This window comes from Aquarana catesbeiana, linkage group LG02, assembly GCF_042186555.1.
Source record: "Aquarana catesbeiana isolate 2022-GZ linkage group LG02, ASM4218655v1, whole genome shotgun sequence".
Classification (NCBI taxonomy): Eukaryota; Metazoa; Chordata; class Amphibia; order Anura; family Ranidae; genus Aquarana; species Aquarana catesbeiana.
This window is the reverse complement of record NC_133325.1, coordinates 414,411,397-414,438,640: the sequence shown is the minus strand read 5'-3', so window position 1 is coordinate 414,438,640 and position 27,244 is coordinate 414,411,397. Positions and strand designations below refer to the sequence as shown.

The 27,244-nt window shown below is 39.4% G+C and overlaps 1 protein-coding gene across 3 annotated transcripts in view; it reads left to right on the top strand.

Annotated features, from left to right (window-relative positions):
• The window catches only part of CSMD2 (CUB and Sushi multiple domains 2), a 1,533,565-nt gene that overhangs the window by 1,159,460 nt on the left and 346,861 nt on the right, over positions 1 to 27,244 (top strand). For all 3 annotated transcript variants that reach the window (XM_073615428.1, XM_073615429.1, XM_073615430.1), the window contains 4 exons: positions 1,164 to 1,333; positions 6,029 to 6,185; positions 10,735 to 10,926; positions 11,018 to 11,144. In XM_073615428.1, coding sequence (XP_073471529.1) covers positions 1,164 to 1,333; positions 6,029 to 6,185; positions 10,735 to 10,926; positions 11,018 to 11,144 — 646 coding nt within the window. The remainder of the gene's footprint in view (positions 1 to 1,163; positions 1,334 to 6,028; positions 6,186 to 10,734; positions 10,927 to 11,017; positions 11,145 to 27,244) is intronic.

Below are 27,244 nucleotides of genomic sequence, written 5' to 3'. Positions count from 1 at the left end.
AACAATATTTTCTCAGCACCCTGCTCCATAATGTTTTACAATCACGCACAATTTTTCTTACATCAGAAGACATAGAGCTGAATGTTTCATAGAGGATAATAGGAAATTCACACTTTCTAAAATGTGCAAAGGCTCTCACAGCACAACTTAACATTTTCAGTTCACGTAGAAAGACTCAAGTCAATCTAGTGCGGCAAAGTAGAGAAAGGTGTTAGATTGTATCAAGTTCACAGTGTAGTGTCATTGATTTTTACACCCCCTGCTTTTTTTTAGAACAATGTGAAGTATATTTAAAGACTTATTCATCTTGGTTTGAATCCTTACTTATTGGGTTGTATAACATTGCTAAAGAAAGTGTTTAGGAAATATGACATTCTATTGGCCAAGACATAACTGAGTGGTGGTTAAAGCAACAGGGATTTAGTGTAGGAAAGTGGAACTAATAGTAGGAGTGTGAACTAATGGACAGGGAATAATAAAATTTATAGTTTTAGCCAGGATTTTTTTTTCTCAAAGAGAATAGGTGCAGATACTCCCCCCTTCTGAGTCACCACTTGTGTCCACCCCCCTACCCCCTTCTGAACACTGTCTTTTGGTTTGATCCCTACCAGCCAACCAGTACTGGCCCTTATAGAGAATAAAGATCCAAGTATCGTTTTGTGGTGCGATCCAAGTATCATTTTGTGGTGCTAAGTAATTTGTATGGAATTTGTTAATGATAACAGGAAAACCAGTAAAATATATCCCCTGCAGCCATCAATAAACCCCCTCAGCAACAATCAATTCACCAGCAACAGAAGATTCCTCCAGCAACAATAGACCCCTCCCTCAACAGTAGATCATTTGAAGCAACAAAAGAACCCCCCCCCACCAGCAACAATAGATCCCCCACCAGCAACAACAGATCTCCTCAGCAGCAATAGATCCTCAGCAGCCAGCAACAATAGATCCTCCAGCACACCACCACCCCTTGTAGTTATATACATTCAGTGATGGAAGTGCCGGAACTGCACTCCTCCACGTTCCTGCTAATAAAAAAGCCCTGGTTTTACTATTGTATCATTTGGATAGGTTATAGTTATAGATCAAGGTTCCCCTCCCTTTATTAACAGTCATGAGTCTTTTTTTAGATCTTAACTCCTTTCCCGCTTCTTCTATTTCAGCTGAGTGCGGAGCATCTGTCACTGGGACACAGGGTGTTTTGTTGTCTCCAAATTACCCAGCTAACTACAGCAACTACCATGAATGCATCTACTCCATCCAAAGCCAGCCTGGCAAAGGTGTTCAACTGAGGGCCCGGACATTTAACCTTGCACCTGGAGACCAGCTAAAGGTAATTTTTATTTAATTGATTCAAGACAGACACAGTTTGATGCATTAAGTGCATATATCTAGTTTTCATTATCATTATATATATATACATATATATATATATATATATATATATATATATATATTTATATATAGATAGATAGATAGATAGATAGATAGATAGATAGATAGATAGATAGATAGATAGATAGATAGATAGATAGATAGATAGATAGATCTATATAGATATATAGCTATAGCTATATATCTATATACAGTTGTGCTCATAAGTTTACATACCCTGCCAGAACTTATGATTTCTTGGCCATTTTTCAGAGACTATGAAAACACAAAAACTTTTCTTTCACTCATGGTTGGTGTTTGGCTGAAGCCATTTATTATCAGTCAACTGTGTTTACTCTTTTTAAATCATAATGAAAACAGAAACTTGTACCCAAATGACCCTGATCAAAAGTTTACATACCTCAGTTCTTAATACCGTGTATTGCCCCTTTAACATCAATGACAGCTTGAAGTCTTTTGTGGTATTTGTGGTTGAGGCTCTTTATCTTCTCAGATGGAAAAGCTGCCCATTCCTCTTGGCAAAAAGCTTCCAGTTTCTGTAAATTCTTGGACTGTCTTGCATGAACAGCACGTTTGAGATCTCCCCACAGTGGCTCTGTGATATTGAGGTCAGGAGACTGAGATAGCCACTCCAGGACCTTCACTTTATTCTGCTGTAGCCAATGACAGGTCAACTTTTGGATCATTGTCATGTTGGAATGTCCAAGTACGTCCCATGCGCAGCTTTCTGGCTGATGAATGCAAATGTTCCTCCAGTATTTTTTGATAACATACTGCATTCATCTTGCTATCAATTTTGACCACATTTCCTGTGCCTTTGTAGCTCACACATCCCCAAAACATCAGCGATCCACCTCCGTGTTTCACAGTAGGAATGGTGTATCTTTCATCATAGGCCTTGTTGACACCTCTCCAAATGAAGCGTATGGTTATGGTTGTGGCCAAAAAGCTACATTTTGGTCTCATCACTCCAAATGACTGTGCCAGAATGTTTGAGGCTTGTCTCTGTGCTGTTTGGCACATGTAAGCAGGATACTTTGTAGCATTTGCTTAGTAATGGCTTTCTTCTGGCGACTCGACCATGCAGCCCATCTTTCTTCAAGTGCCTCCTTATTGTGCATCTTGAAACAGCCACACCACATGTTTTCAGAGAGTCCTGTATTTCACCTGAAGTTATTTTTGGGTTTTTCTTTGCATCCCGAACAATTTTCCTGGCAGTTGTGTATGAAATTGTAGTTGGTCTACCTGACCGTGTTTTGGTTTCAACAGAATCCCTCATTTTCCATTACTTGATTAGAGTTTGAATACTGCTGATTGGCATTCTCAATTCCTTGGATATCTTTTTATATCCCTTTCCTGTTTTATACAGTTCAACTACCTTTTTCCATGGATCCTTTGACAATTATTTTGCTTTCCCCATGAATAAGAATCCAGAAACGTCAGTGCAGCACTGAATGAAAGATGCAAGGGTCTGTCAGGAGTCCAGAAACTCATTGACCTTTTCTACACACACACTAATTACAAGAAAACAGATCACAGGTGAGGATGGTTACCTTTAATAGCCATTCAAACCCCTTTGTGTCAACTTGTGTGCATGTTATCAGGCCAAAATCACCAGGGTATGTAAACTTTTAAACGGGGCCATTTGGGTAGTTTCTGTTTTCATTATGATTTAAAAAGAGTAAATACAGTTGATAATAAATGGCTTCAGACGAACACTAACCATGAGTGAAAGAAAAGTGTTTGCGTTATCATTCATATTATCTGAAAAATGGCCAAGAAATCTTAAATTCTGTCAGGGTATGTAAACTTATGAGCACAACTGTATATAGCTATAGATATATTTATATCTATATATAGACATATGTAATGTATGTATATATATATATATATATATATATATATATAATTATCATTAGAAGAATCTCAAAATTCACTCTTAGCTGTTGTTCTTAGGTTGAGTTCACATGGGTGGCAAGGGGGCAGTAAAAACAGGTGTTGATCTATGTTTTTACTGTGCCCCTATCACCCACCTTTGAAAAAAACATGGGGCCACTGTGGTCTGTACACAATGTTGCTGCTATGATGCTTGACTTCACTGTGCAGCAAATGTAACTAGTCATGTCATGTTTGACACTTTCCAAATATACCCATTGAAATCAATGGCACAGTGTTGTAAAAGTGTGCCAACTGCTCAGTACAGTAGTTCAATGCAAAATCCAACTTTAGATCGAAAAAAAAAAACAGGCTTTATAACCACCAAAATTTATATAGATATATATTTCATATCTTTTTTTTTTAAATGTGGAATCTTTTACTTTGTTCTCTAACCTCAAAGACATTTATAGTCTGATGTAAATGGGAATTACATTGTACACCATTGGTTTCAGGGTAAAATCGAAATCAAAGTAGTCCTTCCCCAATCCTTTCATCTTTCTTGGTTAAGGTTGTGTATTAATCTATGCTTTTTTGGCCTTTTCAGTCAATTTTTATTCAGTTTGTAATGCATCTGTGGCCCTTTCCTTGCCTTTATCTGGCCCTTTGGGAACTTTTCCTCCCACTGACTCCAACAATGGGGCATAATTCCTCCCACTGACATCAATGATGGGGCATAACTCCTCCCAATGACACCAATGATGGGGTAATATTCATTCCACTGACACCAATGATGGGGCATTATTTCTCCCACTTACACCAATGATGGGGCACTACCCCCCCACTGACACCAATAATGGGGCACTATTCCTCCAACTGACACCAACGATGGGGCATTATTCCTCCCCTATGCCAAAGATGTATTGTTTACTCATTTGGATGCCAGGACATTTTCTACTCCCACTGTCTGGCCTCCCTAAAGTCTGAAGGACAGTAAACTGGCCTTTTGATTAGAAAGTTTGGAGTCCCCTGCCTTTGAGGTTCCTTTGTCATTACATTTGGGTAATCAACAAAAGATCAAAGTTATAAGCGCATATGGAAAATTGATTTCTCTGCAGGATTACTATTATTATTATTATTACTATACAGGGTTTATATAGCGCCAACAGTTTGCGCAGCGCTTTACAACATGGGGGGAAACAGTACAGTTACAATACAATTCAATACAGGAGGGATCAGAGGGCCCTGCTCGTTAGAGCTTACGAGACTTATTCTCTATGGCAGCAAGTCTTGAAAAAGAGAACTGCTCCTTCAATTTATAGGCAATATGTCTAAATTTTTTTAAGCCCTGTGGACACATTTCTAGGGCTCTGTACTAGACACATGTAGTATATCTGGGAAGAAACCCTGTGCTAGCCTAGAACACATGTTAGGAATTCCTTGGAGGCCCCCATTGGAAGCTGGTGTCTGGACAAGCATTCTCAGCCCATTTTCCAGCAATCAGAATTAAAGCGGAACTTTACCCATAACAGTTTCATATCAATTAATATTCTTTAACAAAAGAACATGAATTCCACATTAATAATCATGCTACCAAAATTTGTATGTGCTGTAAATTGCCTCCTGTTTCTTCTTGCTGGAAATGTATTACTTATTAAAAGCTCTCCCCCTCTTCTTAGTCTCAAAACTATATGTCACTTTTTGTAAATAAAACATGTACATTTCCAGCCTTGATTGTATTGTATGTCTTGGCTCAGCTAGAGAGGAAGGCTGACAGAAGCTTTACAGTGCTGAAGTTGCTGCTGCCCAGGAAGAATATCAGGGAGAAACGATAAGACACTATTTTTGTAAGTTTAACACTTTTGTGTCTTCCTGGCAGCAGAGTTTGTCCTCTCATCTCTCCTGCTTTTCTTTTCCCTTTCTTTAGACAGTGTTCCCTTGGCACAGTCTATGTCATTCCTGTTGTTTCCTCCCCCCTCAGCAGCAGTAAATCTTGAGGCTGTCAGCAAATCAGCCTTTAATGGCTCATTGCGTATGGCCACAGTGCTGAGAATACAGGACAACTGAGGCTGTACAGAGCAGGGCGAGACAGTGCCTTGTTGGATTTAAAACAGTATAAGCACTTATTTTTAATGTATTACATAGCTATACCTGCTAAAGCCGCCAACATATAGTGATCTATCAAGACTTAATTTTCTGACTAAACTGATCAGGCGTGTTGGAAATTTTTTGAAAAATGAACACAATTCTAATCAATGATGGGAGAATCGTGCGAGAAGTATAATCGAAAAATAAATGCGCATAAGCTGTGACCTAGAGAGAAAAGATTCCCAGACACGAAAATTATTTTCTGTAGCAACATGAGGTGAAATTAAAAGCTTGGTTGGTTTATTTTCGAAATGAATGGTGGCGCCATCAGATTACAAAATGCACAAACTTTCTGATTTTTTCAAAAGAAAATTAGTTTGGAATTTGAAACATATGTGGCCTGCATAAGCAAATTAGGAATTTGATAAAAAGCAAATGAAAATTAAATGAAAAATATATAGATAAATCTTAAAAATGTTCAAAATATTGTTTAATAATTAAGCAAAACTGTTTACAGAGCATTGCAAAATGTATAAATAAAAGGCAATCTGTAGTATATATGGGTATGATGACATCAGAGTGCATTGCATAAATAAAAGTACCGTAAATGTCTAAAAAAGAAACTCCTAACAGAAATATGTCAGTGTGATCTCCTTTCTTTCTTCTCCAGGTATATGATGGGCACAATAATTCTGCCCGACTTCTTGGAACATTTAGCCAGTCAGAGATGTTGGGGCGTAGTCTAAACAGCACATCCAGTGCACTGTGGCTTGAATTAATCACAGATGCAGAAAATACCAGTAAAGGATTTGAGCTGTTTTATTCCAGTGAGTCAAAACTTTAGATACCTCTTATGTAAGAAATCGGCTCATTAAATTTAAACATGCCTCATTCTTTGTTGTCTGCGTGGCTCTATTCTCTGAACTGAATCAACATTATTACGATAACCTTCTTTCTTTAAATCTTGGCTCTTTGCAGATTCTTACATGTTACTGTGTTTGTTTGGGTTTGTTATTTTTCTTTAAGGTTCAGAAGAAACACATGAAATTCTAAAGCAATATTCTTTAGTTAGTTTCATTAACTATTTGTTTATAATTCTATCTTATCTGTTCATATATGATATGCCTGAAAACCATTTCCATAGAATTCTCCTGGCAATTTTTTTACAAGATAGGTTACCAGGTCTTTCCTCAACACTCTCAATTGGTGGAGCTGTAACCTGGCATGCAGAATGTGATAACACATGTGCATGCATAGCCAGTTTGTAAACACATACCAGGATCAATTTAAGCTGGATCCAATTTAAGTCAAATTGTACTGCAGTCAACTACAGGTGAAATACACCCCAAAGCACCTCAAACTGATTTTAAATGTTTTTCAATTGAAAGCACATTGCATTTGCCCATGGATACAAGCCCCACAAGTTTGACTTTCATGGTGTGCCTGCTATCCCCAGGTTAGTGTTCCAAAGCCAGCGATAACCTGGCAACTCAGAAAGAAGTCAGTAATGACAGAGTATGTATTTCTCAGTATAGGTTTCCTTTATGCAAAGGTCTCCAATAGTAAGATTTACTGTAAATTCAATTTATATACATTTTTTTTTTACTTTTGTAGCTGTGTACATTTTCTGTATCCATCATTTTGTTAACAGTTTTGGAGAATGTATTTTTCCCTACCTAAATTCATGTTAGCCTGCCCTGTACCTTAAGCGCCACTGCTTTTATTTATATTCTCATTACAACTATACCATTCAACCACCACACATTGGGTAGCCACCCTGTAATGTCACATCAAGTCCACATAGTGTTTTGCCATCTAATCATTTAAGGAGACTGGAAGACTTTTGGTTTGGAGACTTTCTCTCAGATGCTTCAGTTAATTGCTGATATCCACATAAGGAACAATGCAACAGAAGGCATTTGAGGATTGTCTCATTACCAGCCATCTTTTTATGATCTTACAGAGCAGAGGATTTGTCCTTTGTACCTGAAGATAATAAGCAGCCTTATTATGGGATCATCTTATGTCAAAGCTTGTAGATCCTGTCATATATTCCTCATTATAATTTTGACAGAGATTTCAATGCATAGCACAAATTATAATTTCATCCTGTTTAATACATTAAATGAATCTTGAGGTATTGTCAGGAGAATATACTGCTTGATTTTGATGAGATTTAAATATGGGAACTACTATGGCTAATAGAAATATAGAGAATCTGTAGTCTACAAAAAATGCAAGTTAGGTGTCATCTATAAGATAATAACATATATTATAAATATTACTTTGGACTGTTGCCTCAAGCTTAGAAAAAAAAATAGATCAGTCTTGCCTTTAGTATACTAGATATGAAAAGTAGATCCTACTTTCAGCAAATGTACATTCTTTCATAGTCCTGGATAGAATGGGAATGGTTAAAAGCCCTTTCTGATTCAAAACACAATAGGAAGTGAGAAGTAATCTCTGGAAAGTGAAATCTCTTCTTAGACAGTTGTCACCCACCAGAAAAAGTGTCCACATTGGAAATGTATTCTCTTTATTCCTTTTCCAGTGCAACTCAAACCTTTAGATTTCCCCTCACTTTTAGTCCCTGTGACGGCGGCCACAGGAGAGGGTAAATCTCTCTGGGAAATGGGCAGAGGCAGCAATAAAAGTTTTATACCCTCTCTACCCTAAAAAAAAAAAAAAAACTTTAGATGCATCCTAAAGTAATATAAAAGTCATTGTCAAGTCATAAAATATCTTTTGGGTGCCACCTGTGCTTGCTGGTACCTATTAGAGTCCCAATGGAGTCTCCACTATGCACACACTCCCATTTAGAACTACAATATTCCACACAGCAGTCCCCAGTGCTGTACTCAAAGGCATATCAAGATGGATACAGAGCCAAAGCCATACCACTCATCCTTTTCAAGGAAGTGATTGACAGCAACTTCTGAGTCAGTGTGGCTTTGGCTCTGTTTTTTTCTTAGCAACAGATGCATGCAAGGCCACGGACTCTGGTGGGGACTCCATAGGTCCAAACATGCACAAAGGGCACCCACATACCCGGTGTCTAGCAGGGGGCAGAATGAGGAGGAAACTCAGAGGAGGAAATTATAAAAACAACAGCAAGAGCATGTAAGGCAGGGATATGCAATTAGCGGACCTCCAGCTGTTGCAAAACTACAAGTCCCATCATGCTCTGCCTCTGGGTGTCTTGCTTGTGGCTGTCAGAATCTTACTATGCCTCATGGGACTTGTAGTTCTGCAACAGCTGAAGGTCCGCTAATTGCATATCTCTGATGTAAGGTCTGCTTTAAGCAGCTTATTTAGCAAATACGAAAATTACCTTCATAAAACTTTATGTATACAAAGTATAAACAATGAAAATATTTAATGTCATTGCTGGTGTATAATGTAGTGGAAATAGACATACAGTATGTCTGTTGTCATTGACTGTATAGGGTGCCATTTTTTTTTTTAACTATTCTGCTAGATCCTGTTTGGACCTATAGACACCAGCTTTCATTGGCACACAGTGGTTGTAATAAAATGAGGTAGATGGAGTGGCTTAGGTGCAGGGCTTTCATCTAGTGAAAATGTAGTATTTGTTGAACCAAAATGAGTAATGAAGGTTATTGCACTGAAGAAAAACATTCAGGTAAGTCAATGTTTTCATACAATTTTGTAATCACATTTTATCCATGATGATATTATCATGCTTTCTCATTTCCTGCGTCATCCCATCATTATTATCTTCAACTCATGCAGAAAAGATGTTTAAATAAACTGAACAAGTCTGTTCGGTTGCTCCATATTCTGAGTGATGAAGAGCTGTTGAATTACACTCTGGCAGAAGTTTTAAACATGTACTACATTATGCATTTAAAAATGTATCAGAATGGTAGAATGGTGTTCAGTGATATTATTTATCAATAAAAAACAATCACGTATCAGCTTTCCACAATATAGCATATTCAGGGGAATGAAAGCTGATACTTAAGCCAGCCATAGACAAATCAAATTTTGATCCATGTATAGGCAGCCTAGTTGTACTGAAGTCGACTTATCAATCAACTTCAGTATAACCAGCCTGTCGTTTTTTTTTTTTCGTTCGCTATAGCCATGGGTAGTGATCATTGTATTCTGACGAAATATAATAGAGCAGTGGGAGGAATTCCCCCATCTACACTGATTGTGTTGATGGAGGAATCAAGCTATTTTCTTTCCTTCAAACACTCTGGATATAGATAATTACCTTTTTTAACTATAGTAGCAGAAAATCACTCTATATTTACAAGCAATGTGAACCATTTAAAGTGATTGTAAAGGTTAATTTTTAAAAAAATAACAAACATATCATACTTACCTGCTCTGTGCATAGGTTTTGCACAGATTGGCTCTGATCCTCCTTTTCTGGGGTCCCCTGGTGGTGCTTCTGGCTCCTCCTCTTCATCGGGTGCCCCCTGGGGCATGGGTTCCATGGGGGAACCCATGCTCCACCCCCGGCTCCCGCGTCACTGGATTTGATTGACAGCAGCGAGAGCCAATGGCTCCTGCTGCTATCAATCTATTCAATGAGGACCTGAGACAGCGGCTGGAGCTGTCCAGCTGTCTTATTCTAACCATATATAAAGAAAGAAAGAAAGAAAGAAAGAAAGAAAGAAAGAAAGAAAGAAAGAAAGAAAGAAAGAAAGAAAGAAAGAAAGAAAGAAAGAAAGAAAGAAAGAAAGAAAGAAAGAGTGTGGGAATCCCCAACATGTTCTACAAATCATAAGGCCTATGAATCTTTGTACTAAACATTAAGCCTTAAACTTTTTGAAAAATAATTTTAATCTTTAAATAGTCCTTCCTATCAATGTAGGGTACGAGTTACAGTGCTGTTTAATGATGTGTCATAGTGTAGTTCTAAATAATACACAGATGAATTTTTAGTCTTGCTTTTTACAAATTTATTAGTTATGACTCTGACTATGGCATTGCAACTGCCACAATTCAGTGGCTAATTGGCTGTCAAATGAAACGCTGAAGGCTTCTGTCTCTATTGCTAGGAGAGCAAATGACCATCCTGTGAGACTTATTATGTAGCAGTCTTAATGCAGTAATTTATGTTTAATTTGCCTTTTTATACAGATCTGACTTATTAACATGTAATTTATCTGTATTTTTAAATCACCTTTATTTTAGCAATCTATTTTATGATGTTGTCCCCTACAGCCATATCCAATGGCACAATGACAAGACTGTCACGCTGCTTCAACACCTCTCAGTGCCATGAAACCTGGCATTGATTGTAATTATCCTCCTGCTGACAAAGTGATGGTGCCAGAGGCAGGCAGAGCAGTCCTAAAGCATTATCATGTTTTCTTTAATGTCCTTGTCTTAACATTGCAGGTTTTGAGCTGATTAAGTGCGAGGACCCAGGGACACCTCTGTATGGCTACAAGGATAAAGATGAGGGGCATTTTTCAGGAAGTTCTGTGACTTTCAACTGTGATCCTGGTTATAGCTTACGTGGCAGCCGTGTTTTAGTCTGTTTGACTGGGGAGCGCAGAGTTTGGGACCAGCCTCTTCCTTTGTGCATAGGTGGGTTTAATAATAATAATAAAAAAATTATACATTCTGAAGATATTGTTTATGACAACTGTAACAACTGTAACATTGTGTATTATTGTAGCGGAATGCGGTGGTTTAATCCATGGAGAGAAAGTTGGCCGAGTGTTGTCGCCTGGTTATCCTGCACCCTACGATCACAACCTAAATTGTGTTTGGATTATTGAGGCAGATGCTGGCTGCACTATTGGGTAAGTAATCATTTTAATACCCTCAATAAAAAAACAGGACTATTCAATGCAGTGGAAAATACTGTAGAGCAGTGATGATATGCAAAATACATTATATCATGGCAACCATGATATCAGATTTATTCTACAGTTAGCAGTTCAGTTAAAGTGGAGGGCCACCCTGAAAAAAAAAAAATTCACCAAAAATCCTAAAAAAAAAAAAAAAAAAACATTTGAAAAAAAAAATTTAAACTTACCTGAACCCTTGTTGCTAGGCAGTCTTCCTAATCTACCTGTTCCTATTCCGCGGCATCTTCTGCTTCCATCTGAGCTGCCCCGTTGCCTTCTGGGAACTGTGTGTGTTTCCAGAAAACCACGGGGCCATTCACAGATCGCCGCTCGCGCGTGCGCAGTAGGAAACTGGCAGTGAAGCCGCAAGGCTCCACTGCCTGTTTCCCTTACCTAGGATGGCGATGCCGGGACCCGAGAGACAAGGGACAGGCCGGCTTCGGGCGGCCTACCCAGGACAGGTAAGTCTACTTATTTAAAGTCAGCAGCTACAGTGTTTGTAGCTGCTGAATTAAAAAAAAAATTTTAGCTGGCCGGAATCCCGCTTTAAAGATGATTTCTCACTGGTTGCTAAGGAGCTGTCCACATCACTTGACACTTTTTGTACAGTCTTATAGGCCACATAAGCTCTGTTGCATTAGTATTTGCTTACTGAAGGCTGGAGGTATTCATTTTAGCTGCCAATCAGATATAAAGATGTGTATCTGATTGGTACCCAAGGAGAATTAACTGCTGTTCTTATAAGAGAGACAGCAGTCCTCTAATGTAAAAAGGATAAAGTGATCTTGGCATCAGTTGCTTGTTATGCATTTCTTGTACAGTTGCCTGAATAAAGAAAAAAAAAAAAAACAGAAAGGCTGCTGTGCAGAAAAAACATAAGCCAAGCAAATACAATTGGTAAAAAGCATAAGTAAAAGAATGAATTTGTAATGCTGCATTTGAAAATATTGAGTTTAATACGGTGTACTTCAGTCCAGTAAGACTGCAGGAGCCAACAGGACCAGAAGATGTGGAGAAAAGAGCCAATGTCCTCCCCACATCTCCACCATAAATCCCCATTGGGGAAACATTCTATGGATCTTTGCCGGGGTATGGTACCACTGGTTCAATACCTTGAAACCCGCCTCTTGGTGCTTGGCACAGATCGAAGTCTTGTAAGAAAACAGAGTATATCTACCTGTTTCTCAGTCAACTCAAGCCCTCGTTCTCTTTCCCAACTGGTGATATATGGAAGCTTGTGGTCTGCTGGTGGTGTTATCAGCAATTGGTAGAGAGAAGTGGAGCCTGATCTAGGCAAAGCAGTTCAAAGGTGGTAAGACACCTCTGAAATGATTCCGGAGGGGGAAGGGATCCAAGGAAGTGAGTCAGCTGTATTTTTTGCCAAAAAGATAATCCTGACAGACCTGGGTCATCCATGATTTGCTGTCTGGTCATCCATTGTCCGACAACAAAAAAGTGTTGGGCCTGTGAGCGATCCGCTATTTTCAGGTTTTGGGGTCTTTGAGTGGAAGTTTCCCACTATGGACGTGAGCGGCGACGGTAATGGCGATACCGAAAAATCTCAGAACGCTTTCTGACAGATCTTCCTAGTCTCCCTTATCATGGGGTGATCCAGTACCTGCCGGGGTAAATCTGGCTGGCACCATGGTAGGGACTCAAGCGGCAATTCCTGACAAAATACGCTCCACCTTAACCCACTGTTTAAGTTCACCGTAATGGACACCAATCTAAGACCCGTGTCAGATCTCACACGTTTTTTAAATGGAACATGACCAACAACTGAAATAAATGTCTTACTAAGAAGCAGTGAAAGCCTAGCTTGGATTTTTGCATGACAAAGTTACAACCAATTACAGGATATTAGAGAGTGTGGCAAGCAGATGTATAAGATCAACGAAAGTATGAAAATAGACCACTAAGCAGTTAGGCTATGTCTTCAGTGACTGTAAACGCAGGGATGTTATGTTTACCTGGGCTGTATCTTTAAGAAGTTACAAATTATTTAACTTACTTTCTACAAATTTAGCAGTTGGTAACTGGAAGAGGAGTTACATGAAATTGCAGATCCCATACAGCACCCTAAACTAGAGTAATAGCAACATAACCTGAAAAGAAAAGTTAATTAAACAAACAAGACAATCATTTTTGAAAATATATTAATCTTGGGTCTTTTTAACAACATATCAATAAACAATAAGGGCTTTAATTAAAAAAAATAATAACCATAAACCAAACCAAACTTTTAAATACATACAAAACATCAAAAGCTTAGTCCCCAAAACTCAAGCTAAATGTAACCAGTCCAATAAAGTATTTAAACACACTGTCGACCCACAAATGTGGGCATCAATACCCCCAATAAAGGATAGCTACAACTAGGGGAGGGAGGGGCAGCTCATCTTGATAAAGATCCACCTGTTGACAGGAATCAGAATCTAAAATATTTAAAGATCCATAATTCGTTGCCAAGTTTTTCCTCCAAAAGTTCAGGGCAAATAAGAGCTGATAGGAAACTGGCAGATCTACCTGGTGACAGCCGAAAGAGAAATTCCTGCCTGGAGACAGCTAACAAGGGGAGACCTAAAACAAAGAAAAGGGAGAGCCAGAAACTGCCAAATACTAAATCCCTAGCAATCATCTTAATTTAACTTAAGTTATACTTAGAGGGGTGCCAGGGAATGAGGTCATCAAGCAGCTGAAGGTCCGAAACCTGGAGGAAAACCAAGAGAAGATAGAAGTGCCCATGAACCAATGGAAGTGCTGCCACCTAAGCGCTGGAGGGGATCACTTTCAAGGTAAGTCTGCCATACTGTGCTAATATGTTGTGCATACTAACTATTAGACTAATAGCTCCCATGGGCCTATTTTTTTTTTTTTGCAGAGATTTATTTCCACTTTTAGTAAGTGATAAAATAAAACCTACAGTATCTCACAAAAGTGAGTACACCCCTCACATTTTTGTAAATATTTTATAATACCTTTTCATGTGACAACACTGAAGAAATTGGCTACAGTGTAAAGTAGTGAGTGTACAGCTTGTATAACAGTGTAAATTTGCTGTCCCCTCAAAATAACTCAACACACAGCCATTAATGTCTAAACCGCTGGCAACAAAAGTGAGTACATCCCTAAGTGAAAACGTCCAAATTGGGGCCAATTAGCCATTTTCCCTCCCCGGTGTCTTGTGACTCAATAGTGTTACAAGGTCTCAGGTGTGAATGGGGAGCAGGTGTGTTAAATTTGGTGTTATCGCTCTGACTCTCTCATACTGGTCACTGGAAGTTCAACATGGCACCTCATGGCAAAGAACTCTCTGAGGATCTGAAAAAAAATTGCTGCTCTACATAAAGATGGCCTAGGCTATAAGAAGATTGCCAAGACCCTAAAACTGAGCTGCAGCACAGTAACCAAGACCATACAGCGGTTTAACAGCCCAGGTTCCACTCAGAACAGGCCTCGCCATGGTCGACAAAAGAAGTTGAGTGCACATGCTCAACGTCATATCCAGAGGTTGTCTTTGGGAAATAGACATATGAGTGCTGCCAGCATTGCTGTAGAGGTTGAAGGGGTGGGGGGGGGGTCAGCCTGTCATTGCTCAGACCATACGCTGCACACTGCATAAAATTGGTCTGCATGGCTGTTGTCCCAGAAGGAAGCCTCTTCTAAAGATGCACACGAAAGCCCGCAAACAGTTTGCTGAAGACAAGCAGACTAAGAACATGGATTACTGGAACCATGTCCTGTGGTCTGATGAGACCAAGATAAACATATTTGGTTCAGATGGTGTCAAGTGTGTGTGGCGGCAACCAGGTGAGGAGTACAAAGACAAGTGTGTCTTGCCTACAGTCAAGCATGGTGGTGGGAGTGTCATGGTCTGGGTCTGCATGAGTGCTACCGTCACTGGGGAGCCACAGTTCATTGAGGGAACCATGAATGCCAACATGTACTGTGACATACTGAAGCAGAGCATGATCTCCTCCTATTGGAGACTGGGCCGCAGGGCAGTATTCCAACATGATAACGACCCCAAACACACCTCCAAGATGACCACTGCCTTGCTGAAGAAGCTGAGGGTAAAGGTGATGGACTGGCCAAACATGTCTCCAGACCTAAACCCTATTGAGCATCTGTGGGGCATCCTCAAACGAAAGGTAGAGGAGCACAAGGTCTCTAACATCCACCAGCTCCGTGATGTCACCATGGAGGAGTGGAAAAGGACACCAGTGGCAACCTGTGAAGGTCTGGTGAACTCCATGCCCAAGAGGGTTAAGGCAGTGCTGGAAAATAATGAATAATGGTGGCCACACAAAATATTGACACTATGGGCCCAATTTGGACATTTTCACTTAGGGGTGTACTTACTTTTGTTGCCAGCGGGAAAGCAAATTTATACTGTCATTACAAGCTGTACACTCACTACTTTACATTGTAGCAAAGTGTCATTTCTTCAGTCTTGTCACATGAAAAGATAGAATAAAATATTTACAGAAATGTGAGGGGTGTACTCACTTTTGTGAGTTACCGTAACTCCAGATAACACTTTTAACTTGAGCCCCAGGGCCTTTTTCTACCTTCATCCCTTTGAGTCCCAGAATTTCTTTTTTTGGCAATGTAGTAAAAAAAAAAAAATGTGGCAATATACTGACCCCAAAATGTAATCATCAATGTCTGCTGATAAAAATGATATCTCTTTAATATGACTTTTATGTGGCCTAATGAAATGCTAAAGCTCAATATTATTGTAAGTGTTCGCTTTATACGAGCTTTATTCCCCTTTTAATGCTTCATTGTGACACATGCAGGGAAAAAAATGGTTTTGTGAAATCATTATAACAATAAGAAAAAAGTAAGTTGGGTTTAAAAGGGGAGAAACTAGCATGATGGCCACTTTTTCACACGTTTGCAATGACATTCCATTCACTTTCATAAGCATTTCATGCTTACACTAATAATTATGGGATCACAAGCAGCAATATATTAAACAATCACCAGACATGTTAAATAAATAAACTACTCAAGATCATTTGGAACAAAAATTGGCCATGACCTTTATTATTGGTTTTAATATAATTGTAAAAACGCTTCACACAAAATCACCATAGATGGTTAAACCAACTTAAATATACAATAACCATTTACTCAGCTCAGCTATTACAGCTCAAGCTGTATTACAAAACCACATCAGTATTTATAAAACTGTCCCACACAGACAGGAGGGCTGCAAGCCCTCCTGGCTACACCCAAATCACGGCCTGTTCAATTCATGTCTGGAGATTATTGTTCATTATATCCAAACCAATATCGGACAAGTGAATTCCATCCTTCCGATAAAGGCCCGGGATACCACTTTCTAATTCTAAATGACGATATGAGAAACAATAACCAAGCACCATAAACTTTTCAATAACTCCTATTTATACGTTTTTTTAAAAATTTTTGAAAAGGACGGAAAACTACAGAGCTCAGCCACTTGTATCTAGGAATGATTTTGGAGAAAATAATTGACCAAACTGGGATACAATGCTTTTATAGTCCGAATGTAATGTTTAATTTGAAAGATTAAATTCAAAGTTTTTTTGGTTACCTATGTCATTTCCCCCCAAATAAATGATTAATGATGAGAGGATAACCATACGCCATAGTACCCAGCTCGGTCAGAAGTTCCCCCCAAACCATACCTCTTTTACTATGCCAACACACTGAAAAAAGACTAGGATCCAGATCGAGAGACTTTGTATAAATCTGGGACGATCCTCTTCTGCGTGCCCAAAAGACAAATGAATGTCCAATTATCCATACTATTCACTGTTCTTCCTAATTGCTTAATAATACTTGAATCCAAACCCATTCTAGCCACTTCTGTGGCAGCTCCAATTCTTTCAGCAGCCATGACAGGGTTATGTGGTTTGTCTCAAACCCTGTAGCTGTCACTCTTGCTGGACAGCTTGGTCCGCATGTAAATGTGGATAAAATATGCATAAAAAGAAAAATGAATTCATATGCTGAATGCTATTGTTACAAATTATAATCTCATACACTTAGCAGAGTACAATATTGTTTTGCTGCAGTGTTATTTTAAACACCAAACATAGCTAATTTACCGCGGTATGTGTGTGCAATTGTTTCATAAACCTAAATCATTTGCCTGGAAACTAGGGTATTGCTTCCTAAACTTTCTTTTTTCAATAATCCCTAGTGCCTAATGGATCATGTTAGCAAAGCCCCTGGGTACAGCATAACATGGCCCCTTATTAAAATGCCCTGACTACCAGACTCTTGCCTTAGACAAACTCAGCTATATTACTTAAACCATTGTGGCAATATGTACCTGTCATATGCTGTGTTTAAACAGCTTGTCAAAATGTCAAAACTTTACTATGAATGTGGCATGCACCGCACTATGCCTGTGGAGCTGCTGCTTAAATTGTCAGTGTTTTTTTTTGTTTGTTTTTTTTTTGCTTTTTTTTTATTTAGCTGTTATAGTTATTTATGTTTGCAGCTGAAAAATAAACAAAATGATGCCTTAAATTTAAAAAAAATGTTTTCTTTCCTTTTCTGAAGTACTAATGAGGTAGTGTAATTCCGTCCTAGCTCAGCCGTGGCCCAGTGTATCATTTCCTCCTTTTCCCCGCTGCCTTCTGGGACCTGTGTGTGTCCCAGAAGACGACAGGACCATTCAGAAAGCACTGTGCGACTCACGCATGCGCAGTACGAACCCGGCTGTGAAGCCTGAAGGCTCCACTGCTGTTTCCCTTAGTTACAATGGTGGCGCCTGCACCCAATCCGATGGATTGATCGGCCTCGGGGGCCGACAACCTGGGCTCCCTGGACAGGTAAATGTCCTTAACCATTTCATTACCCGCCCATAGTCATATGACGTCCGCAGGAGGGATCTTCCATCCTGGGCGGGCATCATATGACATCCTCGGCTTCCCGGCCGCCTAGGGGGCGCGCGCGGTGCTTGGGACCCAGGGCGTGTGCCCGGCAGCCGCTATGTCCTCCGGGCACCCGCGATTGCCCATGAACACAGCAGGACCGTGGATCTGTGTGTGTAAACACACAGATCCATGTCCTGTCAGGTGAGAGGAGACCGATGGTGTGTTCTCAGTACAGAGGAACACGATCGTTCTCCTCCCCTTGTGAGTGCCTGCCCCCTACAGTTAAAATCACTCCCTAGGAAACATAATTAACCCCTCGATCACCCTCTAGTGTTAACCCCTTCCCTGCTAGTCACATTTACACAGTAATCAGTGCAATTTTATAGCACTGATCGCTGTATAAATGTGAATGGTCCCAAAAATGTGTCAAAAGTGTCCGAAATGCCCATTGCAAGGTCACAGTCATGGAAAAAAAATCACAGATCACCGCCGTTACTAGTAAAAAATATATAAATAAATAAAAATGCCATAAATCTATCCCGTATTTTGTAGACACTATAACTTTTGCACAAACCAATCAATATATGCTTATTGCGATTTTTTTTTACAAAAATATGTAGAAGAATACATATCGACCTAAACTGAGGAAAAAAAAAAAAAAAAACTGGGATATTTACTATATCAAAAAGTAAAAAATATTGTGTTTTTTTAAAATTGTCACTCTTCTTTTGTTTATAGCGCAAAAAATAAAAACTGCAGAGGTGATCAAATACCACGAAAAGAAAGCTCTAGTTGTGGGGAAAAAAAACATAAAAATTTCATTTGGGTACAGTGTTGCATGACCGTGCAATTGTCATTCAAATTGCAACAGCACTGAAAAATAAAAATTGGTCTGGGCAGGAAGGGGGTGAAAATACCCTGTATTGAAGTGGTTAATAAAGTCAGCAGCTACAGTGTTTGTAGCTGCTGACAGTTTGTAGCTGCTGACTTTTAAAAAAACAATTTTTGCGGCTGGAACACCGCTTTAAAATATAAGACAAGCCTACTGTAGCACATACAGTATAGAGCAGTACTGTCTGAATAGCCTTATTTCGTGATCCTTGATTTTTTTGTTTAACAAACCTTGCTTTTAGACAAATTTGTTTATCATGTATTTTTGGTGATCATGTGACCATCAATACATTGCCTTACAGGCAGATGGGAGGTCTCTACTCCTACATCACCATTCACTGCTGTCCCTACCCTCGCTCACTCATGGCCAACAATGCTTCTAGCCTTGATGCGGTGATGTGCATATAAATAGGGAGACATAGATCAGAGGCTAACAAGGCTACAAGTTCAGCATAGTGTTGTCAGGTTTTTAATGGGAAATAAGGGAATAACAGCAGCGCTGGCAGGATCAACAAGTAAAACAATTGGGAATGAACTACTAATAACAGCAGGTTTATATGTATATAATAAAAGCTTGATCTATAGTTTAGTGAATTTGCTTTTTCCCTGAAGTACTGCCTATAAACAAATCAAATTAAAGTGCTTCTTTTAGGTTATTAAGAAAACTTTCACACCACTGATGAGGGATTATTAATGTGTTGGTGATCTTATTGCAATAGCATACACTGCAGCTACCGTTAAAATTAGTTAATTAATGAGCATGCATTATACTAGAACAACATTTACCTGAAAGTCATTATAATGTGACTTTCACATTTTGCGCAGTTGCCATTGCATATTATCATTTGTGTATTTTTATAAACCACTCAGTAGATGGTCCATTGGGGGTTATTTACTTAAAGCAACTCCACTTTGCACTACAAGTGCACTTGGAAGTGCAGTCACTGTAGATCCGAGGGGGACATGCAAGGAAAATAAAAAACAGCATTTTAGCTTATACATGATTGGATGATAAAATCAGCAGAGCTTCCCCTCATTTCAGATCTTCCCCTCAGATCTACAGTGAATGCACTTCCAAGTGCACTTGTAGTGCACAGTGGATTTGCCTTTCGTAAATAACCCCCATTGTGTCGCTGTCTATATAATTGGCAAAACAGCACTATATTTCTTTCAGGATTGTGGTAAAATCAGTTAAGGATTGTATTGTTGCCAGGCTGAGCAGCAAGCACTAAGAAGTGTTCCTGGTGTGCAGATAATGCAAGGGGAGTATCCCAAGGAATTGTATAGCCAATATATTGTATTGGATATTACTGTGTTATGTATTGTCAATAATAAAGCATGAATAGCTGAAACAACTTAGCCTTAAAAGGCAGCCTGAGTTCCAAACGTGTAGAGATGTGTTTCTTAAAGTCTCTTTAAACCTGCACTTTTTTGTTTGTAGTGCATTGACTTTTCCAGTACTTTGTGCTCATTGGTTTCCTATGATATGTCATCTTCCAGACTCAAAAATAAAACAGGACAAACAGAGAGAGAGAGACACTCTCAGGGTAGCATTTATTAAAAAGCCCTAAAAATTAATAAAACCATCTGTATTCCTCTCACATACAATAGTGGTGTAAATTTCATTAATAAAAGGTTCCACAAAATGGCAGTGTACTCGTCCAAATAGGCAGCGTCCCACAAAGGAGCTCTTATGAGCCTGGTGGACTCCAACCAATGGGTGACAGGATGGGAGGTATACTAGTGGAACCTTTTATTAATGTGATTTACACTACTATTACATGTAAGTAAAATACAGATGATTTTATTATTGTTATGGCTTTTTAAAACATGCTACACTAAGAGCAGCACTCTCTCTCTCTCTCTCTCTCTCTCTCTCTCTCTCTCTCTCTCTCTCTCTCTCTCTCTGTCCTTTTTTATTTGTATGATCATTTTTGTGCTAATTTGTTAGTGGTATTCCCCTGGTTCATGCGTTAAGAAGAGAGGCTGCAGACGCTAACAATGCTAACAGAAGAATATTGACTATTCTTCTGATATATTTGGACATACAGTAATAACAGTCATTTGATATGTCACAGTAAGGAAACCTTTTACGTATTCTCTATATGCACCCAAGGCAATATATACATCTGGGATTGTTGAGGGCTTTCATTTACATGCATAGTGATATTCCAGATCTTCCAGACTCTGTTGAGGGATACAGAGGACAGCATGTTTGTTAACTAGCCAATCAGTGATGAGCTTGTTGCTGGTAGGTTGGGCTTAGACTTAATAAAGCACCTTGGGTGTGCGTGAGGCTTTCCTGCTACAGGTTGTTACCTGGGCCTTATGTGCTGGGCTGGGCCTACCATGTGCTACTAATTAATTGAAGATCGATCTCACATACACTGATCTGCTACCAAGGATATCACTGGGGACACTAAAACAATGCAAGAGCTTCCGCTGGTCTACTGCCTTACCCAAGTTGATCCAGTAGCTGTAGTAACACCTGAAGCTCCACTTATTTCCCGCTGCAGTCAGCCGAAGTAATTGATTCAACCAGTCAACCAGTGCCTTCCAAGGACTAAACCTATAGGTCTGTAAGTGTTTAATCCTTTATTTTTTTATTTTTTATTTTTAAACATCAAAAGTTTATTGAAGTCATATTCAGTTTTACAAATCAAAGCGGATAGCAAGGACAGTGTAACAGCACAGTCACGCATCTTAAGGTGTTCCATGTTAAAACGTATTAGGTAACAAAAATGGTTATATAACGTTGAACCTATAACTCATCACATAATGTTCAAAGACATTTTAACTTCATAACAGTCTGAGGTTGTATTAACTTTGAGCTATATATGATGGTTAAATCGGTTATCACATTCATGTAGTGATGTATGTTGATGTATCTAGCTTTGATTTCGTAATTATCAGTAGATAGAGAGGGTTAGAGAAGGGAAAGGAAAGTTAGAGGAAAGGAAAGTCAGGAGATATAAAGTCTTGTCTTGTCTAGGATAGCAATTATACTGCTGGTGTCCTGGAAGTGGATCCGCTGAGTTCTCTACATTTTGGTTATTAATTCATTAGGTTCTCATGGGCAACTGAGACTTTAAAGGTGAACCATAGAGCCCAAGTTTTATGGTATCTCTTCACTTTGTCTGAGGTTTGGGCTAGTGTTTCTTCCATCTGGAAAACCTTAGACTTTCCTCAGCCAGTCCTGTATAGATGGGGCCCGAGTGCTTTTCCATAGTATTAAAGTCTTAGCAGCATTTAGCAAATGCTTGGTCAAGGACTTTTTGTATCGCCTAAGTGGGAAGTTAGTGATGGTGAGCAGGCAACAGGCTGCATCCAATGTGATTCTAGCCTCCGTGATTTGCCCTATGGTCTTCCTGACTTTGCTCCAAATGGCACTCAACACTGAGCAATGCCACCATATGTGTAGGAGGGTGCCTGTCACTTCTCCACATCTCCAACAACTGTCAGAGGTATGGGGGAACCATCTTTTTAGTTTGGCCGGGGTATCGTACCAATGTGTCAAGAGCTTGTATGCCATCTCCTTTGTTTTAGTGCTAATGGAGCATTTGTGGGAGAGGATACAAGCTGTTTTCCATTGATTGTCTGTGATATCTATCTGCAGAGCCTTTGACTTTTCCCTCCGGAATCTATCCTCACTTACGGCTTTAGAGTTTTGTAACCAGGCAAAGGTGACTGACGTCGCCCTTTCAAAGTTGTCACCTGCCATGAGCAGTTGTTTAGGGTCTAGGGTTTGGAAACCTATATTCTCAGTTCCCGGGGTAAAGTCAGGGTTGTTCCTTGGGCTGAGTGAAGAGGTTAAGTTGTATTTTTTGGTCACAGTGTGAAACATGCTTAAGGTGGTTCCTGTCAATGGGTGTTGTTTTATGGATTAACTATGGCTTTTCCATGGAATCCAGGGGGAAAACTTCAGAGGAACTGAGCTCAGGGATGTCTCTAGTGTGACCCAGTCTTTGGAGTCGCCATGGCAGTGCCAATCAATCACTCTCATTAGGTGGGAGGTGAGGTAGTAATTGTGTAAGTGTGGCAATCCCATCCCGCCATGTTCCTTAGGTCTAGTGAGTAATGAAAATTTGATTCTGGATTTTTTTGTGTCCCCAAAGAAATTGCAGAAGCATGGATTGCAACGCTTTAAAAAAACTTTGAGGGATTTTAATTGGCAACGTTCTTAAAAGATATAATAGTCTGAGGAGGATGGTCATTTTAAGGATAGCGGCTCTTCCGAACCATGAGAAATATCTAGGGTGCCAGGTCTGTAAGTCTTTCAATGTCCCCTGCAGTAGTTGTGGAAAGTTTTGTTCGTAGATGGTGGTTAACCATGGGGTCAGCCATACTCCTAGATATTTGAGGGACTTAGGCACCCATCGGAATGGGCAATTAACCTTAGTTCTATTCAGGTGTTCTTTTGTTAAGGTGATATTCAGGCCTTAGATTTTGAAATGTTAATTTTAAGATTGGATATATATCCATAGTGTGTAAATTCTTTTAACAAATTGGGTATAGTGGTGTGTGGTTTGGTCAAGAAGAATACCAGATCATCAGCATAGGCTGAAATCTTGTACTCTTGTACTGTCTGATATCTCAAAACCTGTAATTGATTTGTCACTGTTGATCACTCTGATGAATGGTCCTAGGGATAGATTGAACAGTAGTGGCAAAAGGGGCACCCTTGCCTTATTCCGTTTGCTATCATGACCTTAACCGATAATGTGCCATTTATCTTTAACCTAGCAGATGGGTTTTGATAGAGAGCAGAAATCCACGCCTTGATGTGTGGGCCTCAACTGACGTGTTCACAGGTCGCTAGCATATAGTCCCAGGAGAGCCTATTGAAGGCATTTTGTGCATCTGTAGACTGGAGAAGGCCCTCAAAGTCCTGGCCATCCAGACTTTTTTGTTTAGTTCTTGCATATGCGCAGTGTGTGTTACAAGGAGGGCCTTGATCACATTGTCTTTCACCTCTCTACCCGGCATAAAGCCGGCTTGTTCCGGGCCTATCAAGTCAGAAAGGAGTGGTCTCAGTCTGTTAGCTATAACTTTTGCTAGCAGCTTAAGGTCTAGGTTTAATAGGGAGATAGGTCTATAACTGGAGCACTCAGCGGGGTCTTTCTCAGGCTTAGGCACTACTATTATGTAGGCTGAGAGAAAGTCAGGTGGCACTGGTCTGGGTCAAGACAAGGAGTTCAGGGCTCCGGTCAAGGGGGGCGATAAAATGTCACTAAACATTTTATAGTAAGTGGATGTGAAACCATCCGGCCCCGAGCTTTTCCCTGACTTGAGGCCCTTAAAGTGGATGTAAACACGAAATTTTTTTTTTTTTTTATCATACTGTAGAGTATAAGATTTGCTATCATTTGAGCCCAGTCTTGCCATACAGAGTTAATCCATCTCTGAGCAATCCCCTTTTATTGTTCAGTGAGACAATTCTTGACAAACTGAGAAAAACTTTGTCAAATACTCCCCCTTAGATTATATGATTATTCCCACGCTATCTGGTAAGACTAAACAGGACTCAGATAGGAGAAGCTGCCTGCACCAAATAGGGTATAACCTAAACCCTGTGGATAAATAGTAGTAAATAAAGGTGGTGCCGCGCTAATCCTGGATTAATTGGCTAAAGTAACTTAAAGTGGTGTGGCATACATAAGAAATGTGCAATCACAAATAGCACCACAGCAATCTCCACTCATATGGCAACAGCTCTGAGTGGTGGAATGATAATCATCTGTGGTGACAGTGGTCAATAAATATCTCTCAGCATATCCATAGGTAAAGTATCAATAGTGTAAAAAGTGTCACTAATCAATAAATAATAATCCATTAATAAATATATCTCATTATACCCATTAACAAGATATCAAAAAAAAAAAAATGATATAGTGTTAATTCAAAAAACGTGCATATTGCACTCTAAAGTGACTTTTAGTACATAGTAAACATGCAACACTTAAAGTGACGTGGTGCAACAGTGCAATGACATAATTATAAAAATTAGTAAAATATCCAGAAATAAACAAGTGCTAAAGCATAAAGTCTCTTTGATATAGTGTGACTGTAATGTCTTGACATGCAGCAGTTGTAACAATACAAAGTGTTTCAACACAAGCAAGAAGTCCTTTTTTGAAAATGTGACAGCAGCGTCCTGGCATGCGACAGTCGCAGTGCAGTGCTCACAAAAAATCACACAGTACACATCTTCGTGTTAATACACACAGGTAAGAAGTGGCCCCTTACCTTAGGGTAATAGGGCAAACGCATATGACCTTAAATCTTTAGGGGGGTCCTCCTATAGGTGTAAAGCGCTATCTTCCCGGTCCTCGTCACAAGAGGTGGTTCCCTCAGTGGTATAAGAGGACAAAAAACATAGGGAGTCCCAATAGCGTGATAACGTTTTAACCAACAGCTTTTATTTGTAAAATCAAGGGTACTCACATAAATAACATAAAAACGATCATATCTCCGATGAGCGGCGAGCTCGTATACCTCTCACAACATGTAAAGCCTGTCCCGTCCCTACGCGTGACGTCACACCGCACGTGACTTCATCAGGGGATGCGTACAGGCTTCAAATGTGTCTTTAAATACACTTATAATGGGAAGTAATGGACGGCCATTTTTTCAAAGTCCTCTGGTTATAGTTACGGCAGCCATTTTCCTAAGGATCATACGGCGCGGCCATGTTAGGATGTTATGTGAGCACGCCAGTGTTCAAATGACACCTGATCCCAGCGGCCAATTAGACGGGCCGAATACTGTCATGCCTCTAGCACTGTCAGCAGGGAAGGGGAAGCTAACTCATGCTCAGCCCAGCAATCCCTATATCGGACAGTCCAGTTAGACAAGTGGTACATTGAGGAAGTTAGTATGAGGAAAAAACAACAATTTTATATTGGGAAATACTCAAGCTATAGGCGAGCTCAACCAAAGGGGAATGATCAGGTAGATATGGTCAGATTTAGAGAGGGAATTATCCGCATGAAGATAAAGGTGCCAATGTAAGGGAAAAACCGCAGAAAGGACAGGCGATCATGCTGTCATAGGTAAACAATATCACATAGGACATCAATAGTATATTTATATCAATTAAACTAAAGCATAAAACATCATGATTGACACATAGTAAGATAACTAAAATCAATAACCAATTACGCTAAAATCACAATATTTAAAGGTATAGTAATCTAAAATTTAATGGAGGATCATATTGTTCAGGTTGTGACGTGAAGGAAGGGCTATTTAATTAAAAATTTATTAGAAATAAAGATAAAGGGGTGCTAGCATCAAATCCATATATCAGTAAGTAGACTAGATTAAAATATACATAGTGAATATATATAAAAACATATAATTAAAATATAGAAAGATAATTTAAAAATCACTAAGGAAACAGTTAAGATCGAATTCGATATTAAGGCCACGAGGAGAGAAAGTATCTAAAGTAAAGATCCATTTGGATTCAAGTTTACTTAGGGTCCTCACCTTGTGCCCCCCCGCCAATGTTTAGTATACGGTGTAATACCCCAAAACTTTAAATGGGTGGGATCCTTATTATGACAGGTCAGAAAGTGTTTTGATACGCTATGTTTGTCATAACCATTGAGAATGTTTTTAACATGTTCTTTGAGGCGCACTCTCAGAGGTCTTTTGGTGCGACCAACATACTGGAGGCCGCAACTACATTCAAGCGCGTATATCGCTCCTTCGGTATTACAACAAATGAAATCCTTAACTTTGTATGTATCTCCCGTGCTTGTAGACGTAAAGTCAAATACCTTTTCGTTTGGGCATTTGGTCCTTAAGCACGCAAAACATCTTTTACATGGAAAAAATCCATTACCTGTAAAAAATTAGAAAGGTTTTTTCAGTGGATCCACGACATTTTTGACTACTATATCGCAAATTGTCGGTGCCCTTTTGTATACGAACTTCGGGTTCCTAGAAAGAATCTCATATAGCTGTCTATCTGCCAACAGGATATGCCAGTGGCGTTTAATTATCTTTTCAATTCTTTTGTGTTGCACATTATAGTCTAAAACCAACGGTATTCCTTCTACTAGGTTTCTTTGTGTCTGCTTTTCTTTGATCAGTTCTTTCCGATCGATCCTTGAAATTTCGGTAATCTTGGTCTTAATAAATTGTCGATCGTAGCCTTTTGAGATTAACCTCTCTCCCATCTTTTCGGCTTGTTCAAAGAACATCTCTATTTTAGTACAATTTCTTTTTATCCGCATCAGTTGGCCTTTTGGGATATTGAAAACCCAGTTTTTGTGA